General features: G+C 44.6%; 1 protein-coding gene across 6 annotated transcripts in view; it reads left to right on the forward strand.

The window, feature by feature from the left end:
- The first annotated feature begins 444 nt into the window (after positions 1-444).
- The window catches only part of SMARCA2 (SWI/SNF related, matrix associated, actin dependent regulator of chromatin, subfamily a, member 2), a 160178-nt gene continuing 144698 nt past the window's right edge, over positions 445-15924 (forward strand). For 2 of the 6 annotated variants that reach the window (XM_054583062.1, XM_054583067.1), the window contains exons 1-2: positions 445-572; positions 15232-15492. In XM_054583062.1, coding sequence (XP_054439037.1) covers positions 15268-15492 — 225 coding nt within the window. In that variant the 5' untranslated portion in view covers positions 445-572; positions 15232-15267. Of the gene's footprint in view, positions 573-1011; positions 1302-2348; positions 2366-2474; positions 2664-2786; positions 2940-15231; positions 15493-15924 lie in introns of those variants that run through there. The other 4 variants (XM_054583064.1, XM_054583065.1, XM_054583066.1 and 1 more) reach the window with 4 other exon arrangements.

Consider the following 15924-nt stretch of genomic DNA (forward strand, 5'->3'; position numbering starts at 1 on the left):
CTACACGCTATTACTACGGCCACCCTCCCTTTCGCTTTGCCTCCTCTGCTTCCCCAGCCTCCCGGGGGTGCCCGGCAGCGCCCGTGGAACAGTACTGTCCAGAGAGGTCACCGGCGCCCAACTCCATCAACGCTGGGGCTTTCCGCGTCCTGCGCAGTTTCTCTGCTCCAGGCACAAATGCGGCCCGAGAGCCGGCGCCTTGCATACACACACGGATCCACGCATACAGTAGAGCTGTCTCCGTCCACATTCTTGCACACCTCCCCCCCTCCCCCCTCGCCCCCCTCCCAGCTCCCGGAGTCGCTGAGCGGGTGGAGTGACAGGAGCTTCCCACCAACCCGCGCTGGGGCCGGCAGGGAGGGGCGGCACGCGGGGCCAACTGCAGAGCTTCTTCCTGCGCCCGCGGAGGCAACGAGGGTGGGACGTGGGGCGGAGCCCGAGTTTAGGAAGAGGAGGGGATGGCTGTCATCAATGAAGTCATATTCATAATCTAGTCCTCTCTCCCTGTGTTTCTGTACTCTGGGTGACTCAGAGAGGGAAGAGATTCAGCCAGCACACTCCTCGCGAGCAAGGTAAATATAACTTACAACTCCCTTCTCCTCTTTCCCCTCCCTCGGGCCTCCCGGTTGCAGCCGCGGCACAAACCCCTCCGGCACCGCGCCGCCTTCGCTGGGGATTATTCATTATTATCCTAATTATTATTTATTGTGCATGCACGGAGACCAAAACAAACAGGCGGGCCAACCGCCACAACAACAACAAAAAAGCCCGCCTCCTCCCCGTGGGCCTCAGGTGGAATGCTCTAACGACAGAACCCGGGCAGCGGTGGAAGAAACGGGAAAGTTTCAACCGAACCTTGCTGTTCTAATAATAACAGTAATAATTACTATTTAGAGGCGGTAAGGAGGGGAAATCCCAACAAACCACAGCCTTGACCCTGGGTAGGCAGTCAGCGATGCGCTGCCAACTGAAGGTTGCAACGCACACACTTGGCAAGGTTGCAACACCCTCTCCCCATTCCCTTAAAAGCCTGGAGGGTGGAAAGGGGGCGGGTGGAGGATTGGGAAGGAGGATGGAAACGCGACAGTTCATCTCAAGCAGCCCTCCCCGGAAGAGTTGGAAGTGGAGCTGGAGAGGAAGGCAAGGAGCCTGGGCTGGCGGCTAGGCGCCAAGGAACGCGGCTGCCACTCGCTTCCCGGGGACTTGCTTAAAAGGCTTCAGCTGCGGAGACCAGAGCGGACTGCGGCGGGAGAAGCCTGAGCTGGCGCTCCGAGGAGGCGGCTGCCACCGCCGCGGGGCCGGTGCGTGCCAGATCGGAGGTGTCACCTCCACTGTACGCGTTCCCTAGGGCAGGGATGGGAATGCTGACCGGTAGGCAGGCCTGTAGGGAAAAGGGTTGCCAGGGGGCTGTGCCTACGGCATTGAAGGTGTCCCTGCCCCAGGTACCTGGCGACAGGGCAGGCGACCGGGTGAAGTTCAGGGTGTCCGGCCAGCCGGGGCTGCACTGCTGAGAGGGAGGAAGGAGGCACCGAAGAAGGAGGTTGGAGGTTCAGTTAGCCTGCCCTTCCCATCTCGGGGTTTGTCTCTTTTGCTTTGCATCTTTCCCTAGCTTGAGCCGCGGGAACCGTGGGCGTAGGTCGCCCGCGACCGTCTGTGTGCTGGGGGAGCTCTGGGGCCAGGGAGAGCCTTCCTGGCTGCGGGCGGGGAGGCCATGATCCGGATAATCCTCTCTGCCTGTCACAAACAGGACCCGCGCGCACCCGGGCAGCAGCGGTGGCGTTCGCTGGATAAGGAGAAGGGCTGTAGGGGAGGGGGGGTATGGAAAGGGAATGAGGGTACAGCGAAGGAAGCAGGCAGGGAGATTACAGTGAGTGGAAGCCTTCTTCCAACGATAACATGCACCCTATTTTTCTCATTCCCTGCTTTCGAGTTGTTTCATTCCCATCCCAACCTGGTTTACCCCTTCCTATGCTCTCTCCCTCCATCCGGCCGTCTTCCCTCCTCCCGTTGCGTTGCAAAACATGGCCATGCCATCTGCAAAGGTGTCGCGATGCACTTCCCCAAATAACCAGTCCGGCGCGCTGGCCCCTAGCCGCCCTCGGCTGCGGGGCGCACTCCGAGTCCGGTGCCCCGGGTGCCCCATACCAGGCCCCGCAGCCTGGGTGCAGCTGCACGGTGCCAGGTCGGACGCAGTCGTGTGGGATCGAGGAGACACTCGTACCCTGGTCTGGATACTCTGGTCGGTTTCCGGTACACGCGGGAAAATAGCCTCCTGCCAGCGTCTGCGCGCTCGCCCCCGCCCCCGCCCCCGCCGCCTGGATTGCATTATTATTTTTATCCGGGTTGCCGTTTGCGACCGATCTTGGTGAGCTCCAGGCTGGCCGGACTGCTGCGGGGAGGAAGGGGGGGGATGGGGGTGGAGGGAAGTTGGACGCGGATCAGGCAAGGAAAAAAAAGTTTGGCAGGGCCGCTAAGTAGGGTGGGGGAGAAGAAGAAGGTGGCGATCGCCAGTGGCTCAAGTCTCCGCACCCTCCGGCCGGTGCGAGTGTGTCTGCGCGTGAGTGTGTGTAGTGCGCACTGGGGCCAGTGCGTCGTCGGGAGCAGCGGCGCAGGCAGACGCTCCTACCCGCACCCTCCCCCGGAGGCCCGAGAAGACAAGCGAGGTTTGCTGGCGGGGCTTGGTTGGGGTGGCTTGTGCGTGTGGTTGTGAGTGTGAGTGTGCGCGCGAGCGGCAGAGAATCAGGAAGTCACAGCAGCAAAACGCACACAGACATGTTTGATCGCAGTGACATGACGCGCGCGAGAGAGGAAGCGGCAGCGGGGGCCGGGCCGCGAGCTCCGGCGCGGGCCTAGGGCTCCGGTGGGGAGACCGGCTCCTGGCCGCGCCGCCACCGCAGGCTCGGCAAGCCCAGCTCCTCTTTTTGTTCGGCGTCCCCCAGGTAAGAAGCCTTCGTCGCCTTCGTCGCCTCCTCCGCCCGCTGTTTGCGGATCTTTACACCACTTTTCCTGCCGGCTCCCTTTAGTCTCCCAGCTCGCTTTTCCTGCAAAGTCAGGCAGGCGGGGGGGAATGGGCTCCTTGCCCTCCGATCGATCCTGTGGAAAACTTTCCAGCGGGAGGCATCATGAAGGGGAAGGAGAAGGCCTTACTGGCTGTTGTCGATTGTCAGTTCTTTCTCCTGCGGGTCCGAGAGTGGAGTCGCTGCACCCTGGGGCTGTTGCACATTCAAACTTCGGGCCTAAACGTGCCTCCAACTCTGGTAGGATTTACGACAGCAATAAAATAAATATTCAGAGTCGTCCCCTTGGTCTTGCCAGGCATATGGATTTTTAAAAAGAAGGAGACAGGCTCCGGAGTCGAGGGAAGTGGGGGTGTTGTACAGAATCCATTCCTTCGTTAGTGTCTGCATCGCTTGTTATGTAATTTTATTAGCACATGGGTGCAAAGCCCAGGGGCTTCTCCCCTCCTTTGTTTATATAACTTTTGGGAGAGTTTTGCAAGGTTGTCGCCTTTTTTCTTTCTTCTCTAACACGATGGAAGTTGTTGCTTTTGAAAAAGCAAAGCGACCGGAGCTAGTATTTGATGGAGAGATGTCATCATTGTCATTATTTAGGCTGTATTCCTAAGCATGTGTAATGTTAGAGGATAAAGAAGACTAAGGCTACACATTTGTCTGCTGCATTGAGTGATTATTTTTCACACGTCTGTGCATTACTAATAGCAGAATTAAATTTTAAACTTCCATTTCAAAGGACTTATTTATTTACATCTGGTTGTACCATGCTGGTAGAAAACAGAATGCTGTATGAGCAGAAAGACTGCTGCTTGCATGTGGAGAAGAAAATTCCTGTCCAAACAGTAAGACTCAGAAACCACTGAGAGTTGTACTAAAATAAAAGCCATGCCCAGTGCTGTGTGTGTGTATACTTACATACGCACATTCAGATGTTCTCAGTAATATTTTCCACCAGTTATTTGGGGGACCACTACCCAAGGCTTGTTTGCCCACACTGGACTTGGTAGGCTTCCAACACACTGCTTGCTCACTGGGGAGGTGTTAAGAGGTGTGTCGGGTTTGAATTCAAGTCTGTGCATTGTTATGCAAATTGAGACACACTTTTAGGAATCTAATTGCCCTTTTATTCTGGATTTTTTTTAAAGCTCGCTGACAACTCAAATGTTTGCTACTTGAAAGAAGGGATTTGCAGATACCCATTAGGTACAAGTGGTATTTATTGAAATGGACTGAGGAAAAAAATCCCAAACCTCTAGACTGGGGTCCATCTCTCTTGGTGGAAGGTATTAAAAGAGAGATGCTATATTGGTAAAGAATATTGTAAAATAAATGAGGAGTTTGGGGTATTGGAACCCTTGAAGAATTGGCAGGGATGAGGGAGTGCCGCCCTCAATGTGGCCGTTCTCTGACGAGCTACATCAGTTACATCCCAGCTTCAGGACTAGCTGCACTGTGGCGTTTCACAGAAAATATTCACCGCAAGAGTATGTTCAAAGAAGCCTTAGATCTTTTCTTTTGTTCGTTTTTAAAGTGGTTTTTGAGCATTTCTCGTCAAGTTTCTTGAAAAGTGCTTTGACCAGCACCTGAGGCTTGAAATTGACAAAAAAAAAAGTGTCTGCTGGCATTATATTGTTAATGCTTGAATTCTTTTTAAAATATTTCTGGCAGTATAAGTAGAATGTAAGACTTTGGCAAATATTTAAAACTTTTTTTTTCTTTAATTAAGTTTAATAAAGTCAGTCATTTTATTGACCAGTATATGAAAGCATATCTCATTCTTTTCTAGCAGATAATTGGGATATCCCTTTTATTGCTGTAACATTTTGACATTTCATTTTGAAAGCTTATTATGTATTCAAGCAAGACTGTAAAAGAGAAAACTTTCATAAATTATAGAAGTGGTGCTGTCCTCCAGTGTTTCATGCCTTTTTTTTTCCCTTTAGAAGTCTTCCTTTGTAAACAAGGCCTTTGTTTGTCAAACTCTCCTAGGTCAGCAGCTTTTTGATACTCCAGAGAAATAATAAATCACTATTTATGACATCTTGATGTTCTGCCATGAGAACAACTGAATTATCACAAACATAATGCTTAAGGGGTGTTTCTCAGCACTAGCTTATTGAAAGCGTGTTGGTAGGACATGATTTAACCACCAGAAGTTTTGATTCTCACTGTTTCTGGTCCAGGTGATTTTAAGGGAAGTCATGGACAGTTTGTTGCTTAATGTGGTTGATCTTAGAGAGCTCTCTATAAATGAGTCACATTTCTCCAGTACTTCCAGTGAACAAGATGAGAAAATTTCCCTAATGTAAAAAGCCACATTTGGAACCTACTTCTGATTTTTGTCGTCACTTTTTTTTTAATGTAAAAGAATTATCTTCTGATTTGCTCCATTTCCTTAAATGTGTTCTGTAGATTGTATTTGACCGATAGACGATGCTGAATTTTCAGTCATCTTTGCAAGAGTTTGTATTATGGAAATTTAATCTCTAGCCAGTTAGTAAAGTCATGGATCGTTTCATAAGTAGTTGGGAATAGAAAATAGAGATAGATGGTGGTTAGTTATTTGGTAGAGTATTTAAAAAGGACTGTGGTGTTTGTTTATTTTTTTACATAGAAAATTGTGACTTTATGAGAAACATCGAAGTCTAAAACTTAGTCCTGCCAGAATCATTGTGAAAGATAGCATATTTATTTGCCTAACGTATCTATCACCAAGTTAAATGGGATCTCGCAGTCTGGGTTTGGAAAGCTTTACAACTTCATTGCTGTTTATTATGACTTTTATTTTTCTCATGTTAATATACCACTTTTCTTTGTAAGTAGTCAGGATATGTTAGAGAGGGCCTGTGAGTAATACCAGTTTTAAAGTTAAGTCAAAGATATTTGAATAATTATCATTTAGCAAACATATAATAGAGCTGACAAAATTCAGGAGCTAAATATAGCTGGGTCTTTTGAATGTTGCATCTAAATAGCATTTAATTTTAATTATGAGTTCATTACTCATTAACTCATTTAAAATGATGTTTTACATATGGAAAACAGAATTTTTGAAATGTTGACACAAGTAGTGTCCTTCCAAACTCCTGGATTTATAATACATTATTATATAATTGAAGCCTACTATGAATTATGATGTTTTGTTAGATAAAACTTTTCAGAACATTTGGACAGTTATAATCAGGCTGTATGTCTCTAAGATTTAAAATACTTAAAAATATAACAATACTCTATTGTAGTTTTCAGAGTATAAGCATCAACTTAAGCATTAACTTAAGTGTTATACCAATATACCATCTACCTCTATGCAAGCACTAATGCTTTAGAAACTAGCCTAACTTAAATAGACTGGCCCTTTTGTAAATCAAAGAATGGAATCCACAGAAGTTGAAATAAACTTAAAATTTGTTAAATGTAATTATAACCAATCTCTTTCTTTTTTAAAAAACTGAATTCTGAATTCAGAATTTGGGAGTTGAAAATACTTAAACAGAAAAAAAACAACAACCCTCTGACCAAAAAGAGCTGGTATATGTTGTTTTATATGTCATCAAACTTGGAAATTGAACGTCCATGAGGATAGCCCTCTCCCATCTCCCCAATGTGCTTTTGAACCAGGCACATGATGGTTTTGAAAATATTCACACGTCTTTTGTAGCTTGCCGTTGTTCTGTATTCCTACATGTTCTAAAATGCTATTAAGCAGAGCATTAATTCTGTAAAAACATAAATGATTTGCAGTTGAAAATGTATGTGTTTTAAAGGATGTACCTAAGCCTGTAAACATAAATAGCAACTGGTAAACTGCACACAAGCCATGTGCCGCAGGGAGAGAGCAGGGCGAGCTCTCTTGGGCCCACGGGGTAGGGTTGTTGCTGGAAAGGGGCAGGGGTGGAGGGCGTGGCTGTGATCATCTGAGACCAGAAGAAAGTCTTGACATCTTTCAGGATGTCAGGCGCAGGGACTGAGCCTAAAGAATCTGTGAGAAGACTAATATACCACTTTTGACCTGCTTGCCTGGGACTAGAGGTTCCAGTTGAGGAGAATTTTCAGAAGATAAAGCTGGAGGTGGTAGAAAGACTTGACCTCCAGGATAAAGTATGAATATTTTATCCAATGCATATTGGAGGCTTGTCTCTCAGAGGTTTGAGCAAAGGAATTCATGAACAAAAACACTTTAGGTTAATCTGGTAGTCGTGGATTCAAGGCCAGGGCAGGAACTGAGGCCTTTAGAAGGATCCGAGGGATAATGTACATTTTTATATGGTAGCTCAGCAGGTGTTGTCATATCTCGTATTTTATTTGATTCATATCAAAATTGAGGTTGTCACTCGTATGCTTATTTGTAGATGAGGAACTTGAAACTCAAAGAGGTCAAATGAATTACATGGTGATTTTCTTAATGGTATATAAACATCATAAATGACCATAATTCATTTTAGTTGCAAAGAACTTGAAGGGTTCCTTCTTGAATTTTTGTTGCTCCTACAAAAGTTGGGGCATATCAAAGCTCGTCTGTCACATAATGGGGATTCATTTAGCATATAATGTTGGAGTTTTACTCCTACGTCACAGTATACCATTTCAACCAGAGAAGTTTTAAAGTATGCATTTTAGACTCCTTTATATGCTTAATTTTAAATCATATCTTAGCAGATAGAGAAGGAAGTGGCTATCACTGATTCTTATCAGCATCCCAAATGAGGTTGCCTCGCACAGGGCCTCGCAGAACCTAGGAAGGATGGTGGTCACATAAATACACAGCACACTATGTTGCAGGGTGTCATGTTTTGAAACTAGCTTTTGTCTGTTTGTTTGGTTTGATTTGGTTTGGTTTTGACTCATTGCCTAGCAATTTGGGTTCAAGTGAATTTTAGACATGTTAGTTACCTGTGGTGACCTTTATAGCTACCAGTGGAAGTCTGTCCTCGGTTAGAGAGATGCTCTGCTGAGGTGCTTTATTGTTGAGGAATTTTCCAGTACTTCGGGTTTTCTTGTGAACACCCTTTTTAAAAGATGTTTTCCTTTGTGGAAACATTGGTTGTCCTCACTGAGGAGGTCAGAGAATTGTATTGCAGGTAGATTCTTGGGAGAAGGTATCTCCAGGGTGATAATGTTAAGAGCCAGGTTCCTGTGAGGCTGTGCCCGGGAATCGTGGGGCACTAATTAGCCACTGCAGAGCTTGTTGCAGTCTTGTGTCTTGCATAGAACTGTCTCAGAGCCTTTGCCAGGTCTGACTCTGGGCAAGGACAGTCCCAAGGCAGTTTATTTAAAGTGAAGGCAGGAGCTTACAGCTTAATATGTTCCCTTGATTCAAGGATGAAGAGTTTGCAGAAGCCCAGCAAACACAGCAAACGTTCAGTCCAACCACTTTTTAAAACTTGTTCCACTTTGGATGGTAAACTGACAGGAATAACCACAAGAAAAAATGTCTTGCGAGCTCTTCTCAAGTTTTGGTTCAGCAATGTATAATGTTAACTTTAAGGCCAGGGAGGTGTTTATCCATAGCACGAGCCTCATTGTGCCCTGTTTAAAGCTGCATGTCACAGACCAGGAAGCACAAGGGCTTTGGTGATGCTTCGCCACCTATCCTGACAGCATTGGCCTCAAAAAAAGAAACTTCTGGTAGATTTGTTTCCTTCATCTGCATTGTTGTTCTCTTTACCCCACTCTCTGCTCCCCCATTAGGATTATAGTGCTGTGTCCCAGTTCTAGAGATGTTGCTACTTCTTGTCAGACGATTATCAGTTCATTTACAGAGAAAGCTACATAGAAGACAAGAAGCCCTTCAGGTCTCTCCCAAGAAGCCCTTCAGGTCTGGAGAGACGTTCTGAATCAGCAAACAGATATAAAAAGAACTCTTTTTTTTTTCTTTTCTTTTTTTTTTTTTTAACTCTTATCTTTACTATCTTCTGAGCCTCACTGTTCTGTAGCCAGGAAACTTGAAAAAGACTGAGTTATTCTTAGGGATGTGAACTGGGCCTAATTTTTAGTTCTACATCATAATATTCCACCTTTTACCTGTACCCCAAATTCTTTCTGTAGCTCCTGCAGATAAATATCTGCTGGAGATCCAAGATTTTGCGTCTTCCTTATTCCCTATGGTAGAAAGAGTTTTTGTGAATTTAGGAGGTATTGCTTAGTTAAGATGATGGCGCTTCCTCAAACTCTTTCTGTGAGTAGAAAACAGAAGTTTTCTAGGACACATTTGTTTAATTTTATGGCAAGGCCTAGCTGAAATGCCACCTTCTCCATGAAGCCTTCCCTAACGGCCTTTTCCTTCTTCCGTTTGCCAAACTGCAAGTCATCTCTCCTGCCCTGTGGCTGTGTTGGACACTTTAGTTACACCCCTTCTTGTCTTTGCAGGAGAGGAGATTCCTTTTTTCTCCCTCCCGCTGCAGTTTACGGTAAAGTCCTCTTTCCCTATCAGAACTGCAGAGCCTTGGGGTAAGCCCTCTGGTTGTTTTTGTAAATCTTCCCTGCTTCGTGTCCACAGGGCAGGGAGTCGGTACAGTTGGGAACAGAAGAGTCAGAAGGGCCCCCTGGGTGTCTGACTACACACCCCTGACCTGCTTAGTTCTTGAGCTTGTCTCCACCTCATATTCCCTCTAGGGCTTCTCTTTACTTCTCTGTCCCTTTTTAAATTAATGTTATCGCAGCCCAATTCTGATCCTTGCAAACTCTCTCTCCCATTGTTTCCATCTTTGCTTCTCCATCCTCTGCCCTCAGCTCCTGTGCTGTGGTCGCAGACTCTCCACACTGGTGCTCAGTGGGGCCTGGTGGGGGCGGGATCCCAGGGTGGGCGGGAGTCCCAAGATCCAAGGGTCTACTTAGTCAAGTTCTGTAGTCCCTTCCTGCCTTCATCATTTTAAGTGGGGATGTGACAAAATGGCTCCTGAATTTAAGTCACTAAAATTATTATGAAGCACGTGTGGGTGTGTTTAAAAATTACTACAAGTGTGGGGGTTTTTGTTATTTCTGTGGATCGCAGTGAGACACTAAGGTGTACCTTTTGTCACAGTGGTCGTGGCTGGAATGATAACCCTTCAAATTGCATGAAACTCAACTTTTTTAGCATACAGATGGGTGTGCTGTGGCTTTCAGGAAGGGGAGAGGAAGGAGATTGGGACGAAGGAAAGATGTCTATGGTGGTTGGAGTTGTGGGAAGCTCTGAACTTTTATTTCTAAAAACACACTCCCCAGTTGTAAAGGCAGGAACATCAGGATGGAAAAAGACATGGTGTACTGCTGGGAAATTCTTGGCTGAGAACACAGCTGCCTGGCCCTCAGGCAGTGCTGCTCAGAGGCAGGGAGGGCGTGAGGGTGAGGTTAGAGGCCCAGCAATGCAGGGATAGGGAGGTCACTGTGCCCTACGTCCCACCCCACACAGCGCACATTTTCGTCATTGTATTAGCACCGTCGTTGTGGAACTGGTGGTTCTTTTCTGTGACAATGTAAAACATCCTCCCCAAACACAAAATAAAAATAGGTTTTGAGTATTATCTTGTGGACAGACCTACCACTGCCCTGTCAAGGGTATCCGAGCCCTCTCCTCGCCCTCACCACCCCGTCTGCCTCATTTCATTAGTGCTTTGGAGGAGAAAGAAAGGAATTTGGATTCCTAGGGATACCAGCAGGGTTGATGAGGGGGAAGCTCAGTTGGCCAATACTGGACCTTAGTTTTTTATGGAATTTACTGGAGTGACATTGGTTTGCAAAACCACGCAGGTTTCAAGTATACACCTCAATACACAAGCTGCACACTGCATCGTGTGCCCGTGGCCCCAAGCAAAGTCTCTTTCTGTCCCCATTTTTCTCCCCTTTGCCCACCTCCACCTCCCCCTCCCCCAACCCTCCTTTCTCTGTGGCTGTCACTACACTGTTGTTTGTGTCTATGTGTTTTATATATACATACATGTGTGTGCGTGTATGTGTCTGCTTAATCCCTTCACCTTCTTTCGTCCAGCCCCCCAACGGCCCCCTCTGACAGCTGTCAGTCTATTCCATGTGTCCATACTTCTGGTTCTCTTTTGTTTGTCAGTTTATTTTGTTCATTAGATTCCACATATAAGTGAGAGCATACAGTATTTGTCTTTTTCTGACTGGTTTATTTCACTTTAGCATAATAATCTCCAGGTCCATCCATGCTGTTGCAAAAGGAGTTCCCCCTCCCTTTTGTTTACGGTCAAGCAGTATTTCATTGTGTAAATGTACCACAGCTTTTTTTATCCACTCATCTACTGATGGACATGGGCTATTTCCAGATCTTGGCCATTGTAAATAATGCTGCAATGAACATAGAGGGCTGTTGGACTTTAAAACTTAGTAAGTTACTAATAATACGCACGGCTGCCTGAGACTGGTACCTCTCTGTAATTTATGTCCCCACCCCCCGCCCCGGTTGCTTTACACTGTGGGGAAGTTTAATTAGGCACTAGAGCTGTACTGTAAAGTTGCCACGAGAAATAAAGAGGAAGGAGCAAGAGGCCACAACTATAGCTGCGCCTTTGAGAGGGGCTTCTCTTCAGCATGACTGGGTGCTGGTAACAAGACATGAATCCTGGGACAACCTGGATTCTGCCATGGGGCTTCACTGAGGGAGCGCCACCACACACAGGATGGGCGGAGGTTTGTGAGATGCTCCCCCGTCGTGTCCTGGAGAGACAGGAGGGAGGGAGCCTTGAGGTGCTCCTATTTCAAGCCCAGGGGAAGCCTAGAACCCTGAAGGAAAAGCTCTTTGCCCAGGGCCCCAGAGGTGGGGGTGGCCCAGCGGTGAGAACAGAAGAACCCGGGTCTCTGGCCTCCCAGGCAGAAGCCAGGCAGGGAGTATCCCATACAAGTTGTATGCTAGTCTAGACTCCTGCCAGTAGCGAGCTGTGTTTCCTCATTTGTTAAGCTATGCTGGTTCCCTGAGCTAGCGTCTGGTTTTTGTATCTGTGCTATTTAATGGACACATTCATTAAGTTTATGCTTCGGAAGTTTCTCTTATTAAAAAGTTCCCTGTATAATATTAATATTCCACTTATATGTCCATACTTTTCCATTTCCCTTCTCGTGTACTTTTTACTTTAAGAAGTTTTTAGTAGTTCCCTTCAACAGATAATAAGGAGCATATTTATGGGACTGTATATAAGTAATACAGCATTCTACAAGATTCCTAGATGAAGATGATCCCATTTGCAGAAAGTAGGATTATAGGATAATATATATTAAAATATAAACATGAAAATTAGGACTACCGGGCAAAGTATTTGTATTGTCATTGTTCAAATATGTGGTATATTACTGTAATAGCTATTGAAGCCCATTTCAAGGTAAATTATAACAGGAAGTAAGCAATTTCCTTTTATTCACTAAAAAATAAAGGGTGTATTAGTTTGCTGGCATACCTAAAAGAACATTATAACTTGTAGTACCCCTGAATTGACGTCAGCTTCCTAAATTTAAAATACTGATTGAACACGTGTGTGTCTGTTCTGTAGGGGACACCAAAAACATGTTACTTCCGTCTGCGTTGTTAATCACAAATAATAAATAATAACATTTGTCCCTCTAGAGAACTGAAGGCCATAATTCATCCATGAGGCTTCCCTGTGGTTTAGAAACCACTTGGACTATGTTCTCTTAGTCCCATCTTGTATCTGCAGAGCAGTTCGAGTGAACCCTTCTTATAATCACTCCCAAGGAGCCTTTCATCGCTTCCCATTTTGGCCCTAACTCATTAGAATGCCCTAAAGTATTACTTTTCCATTTTTTATTAAAGTATAGTTGGCATATATTATTGTATTAGTTTCAGGTGTACAGCACGATGATCCGACATTTAAATGCCTTGCGATGGGGTCACCACAATACGTCTATTAACTATTTATCAATGTGTGAAGTTATTGCAACCGTGACTCTGTCCCCTGCATTGTACACTGCATCTCTGTGGCTTATTTGTTTAATAGCTGGAAGTTTGTACCTCTTATTCCCCTTCACCTTTTCCACCCATGCCCCTCTGGCAAACATCAGTTTGTTCTTTTGTTGTTTTTTTTTTTTTAATTCTACATATAAAATCATATGGTATTAGTCTGACTTCTGTCTGAAGTTTTACTTTCTATTAGTTTCAGGTGTACAGCATAGTGGTTAGAAAATCATATACTTCACAAACTGGTTCCTGTGAACACACTTCAGACACCAATTACGCTCTAATTTTTATTTATAAAAGGATTGACTCTTAATAGTTTGCCCTTGAAATTGTGTTTGGAGTTCATGGAGATCTTTTGAGCGGTGGCTGCATGGTAGCAGGTGCTGGGGATACAGGAGTAAAGAAGAGCCAGACCCTGCCTTCATGGCCTTCACATTTTAGAGATTCAGTGAGAGGTGACAGTAGGTAGCTAAGAATGGAACTAATGTGGTTTTTAAAAAACCTCTACTTTTACTGTGGAAGGAGCCCTGCTATGGGTGACTGGGCTCCTGTGGTCTAATTCCATTCCTGCCACTAAGCAGTGGGTGATCAAATCTCTTAGGGTGTCTCATTCTGTACTTTGGGAGGTTGACAGCAGAAAGTTGTTGTGTGTACAAGTGTGTGCCCCAGATAGCATACTATGTAATAATTAGCATCGCTAGTAGCATTCAGTTGTCTGGCTGAGATCTCCATCAGAATTTGGAAAACAGCTTATTTGCTCATTTTGGCTCATGTCCAACATGCAATTGTGCCCACCCCATGAGGCAGCTCCCCACGGGGGGTGCCCAAAAGTTTTGGAATATGAGCGATAGAATATTGCTTTGCTGAAAGTGGAGAACGAGAATTTGCACATCTAGTCTGTGGCGGGCCCCGATCCAGTAGCCATGGATGACTTCTTTTGGAATGTTGGACCACAGAGAGGCCTAGGACCAATTCTCAACTGTCCAAGTTGCCTTCAATTAATTAACTGGCAGGAGGACCACACCTTAAACAGATCCTTCTCATCACTTCTGGTATGGTGGAGGTGGAGGGGAAAATAATGCTAAATAAGAGTGGCTGAAGAAGAAGACAATGCTAGTTTGAAAAGATATATGCACCTTTATGTTCATTGCAGCATTTATAATAGCTAAGACATGGAAATAACTTTAAGTGCCATAATGGGTAAAGAAGATATTTTATATATACACACACATATCACGCACGCCATGGCAATTAGCCAGCCATAAAAAAGGAAGGATATCTTGCCATTTGTGACAACATGGATGACCTTGAGGGCGCCATTCTGCTAAGTGAAGTAAGCCAGACAGAGAGAGACAACTAGTATATGATTTCACTTATATGTGGAATCTCAAAAAACAACAACAAAAACCAACAGTGAACAAAGACAACAACAACAACAAAATCATAGAGAGAACAGATTGGTGGTTACCAGAAAGGAAGGGGGTTGAGGGGAATGCAAAATGGGTAAAGGAGATCAATTGTATGGTCATGGATGATAACTAGATTTACAGTGGTGAACGCTATGCAATGTGTCAAATATCTATAATGTTGCACATGTGAAATATATATATGCTGTACACTAATTTTATAATAACAATAATAAGATGGCTGTTTATTGTGTCAGGCAAAGAACTGTATTTTCATGTGTACCGTTGCGTTTGACTCTCAGCTAATAATTATATCGTATGGACACTTGAACGCTTATTTGTCTGACTACCACAACTTCTGCTTTTCCTGTGATTGGGAATTCTCTTTCATGCTCAATTTATGGAATTGTACTTTTTATCCATTTTAATTATCTAGAATTTTCTATGAAGTTTTGAATATCCATTTGCTTATGAAAATGGATCTTGGTTGGATATTTTTCAAGGGGGTTATATTTTAATGGCTTTGGGAGGTGAATGACTTGTAAGGTGCCCCAGCCAACAAGTAGTGGAGAGCATCTGTTGACTTCAGTAATAAATTTCAAACTTGTTTAGAATTCTGCTTATGTGTTAAATTTGAGTTTCTCCAGTGAGTCTTTTTTGTATCTTAGATGAGTTATGTCTTTCTGGGGAATCATTTAGAGTATTTTTTTTTCTTTTAAACAAGTGGTCTTCATAAAGACGAGGGCAGATGGATATATATCACACTCAAACATCTGGATGAGGCAGGGCAGTTCTGTTTGATGTTTGTTATAGAAATGGCACCATCAAATACTAACAACTGTTTTATTGTGATCTTAACATCATGTTGAAAACATTCCTTTCTTTTTTCTTCTTTTCAACTCAGTATCCTTGTGCTGACTGGCAGAGACAGGAGAAGTAGATGTCCACGCCCACAGACCCTGGAGCGATGCCCCACCCAGGGCCTTCGCCGGGGCCCGGACCCTCTCCTGGACCAATTCTCGGACCTAGTCCAGGGCCTGGACCATCCCCAGGTTCTGTCCACAGTATGATGGGGCCAAGTCCTGGACCTCCAAGTGTCTCGCACCCCATGCCTACAATGGGGTCTACTGACTTCCCACAGGAAGGCATGCATCAAATGCATAAGGTAAAATTTTATTCTCTGTTCAGTCTCATTTTCTGCAGGGTGAATAGGTAATATCTCTGATAAGCCCTGCCCCTCTGTTTCTACTATTTTTATGAGAGAGGCTAGGTCTTTGTCTTTTCTTGAATATTATTAAAAACATACATTCTGAAGCTCTTTTAATGTTACAGATGTTGCACTGGTCAGGAAGATCAGATATTGGCTTTTTATAAATACTAGATAGAATATGCAGCTCTGATAGTTAAATTCCATCATTTATGGGTTGCAGCTATTTTGGCTTGGTGAGTTAAGTGTATAAGTGAATGTCTTGATTTTTTTTTTTTTTTTTTTTTACTGTATGTGTTAAGTAACTTCGGATATCCACAAATGAGCATATTGAAAATTGTTCTTTCTTTAAAATGTTGGTATTTATTTAAAAAAATTAGATCCCAAAGA

This window comes from Pteronotus mesoamericanus, unplaced genomic scaffold (genome assembly GCF_021234165.1).
Source record: "Pteronotus mesoamericanus isolate MK-2021 breed Mesoamerican mustached bat unplaced genomic scaffold, CSHL_Meso_final contig_73, whole genome shotgun sequence".
Classification (NCBI taxonomy): domain Eukaryota; kingdom Metazoa; phylum Chordata; class Mammalia; order Chiroptera; family Mormoopidae; genus Pteronotus; species Pteronotus mesoamericanus.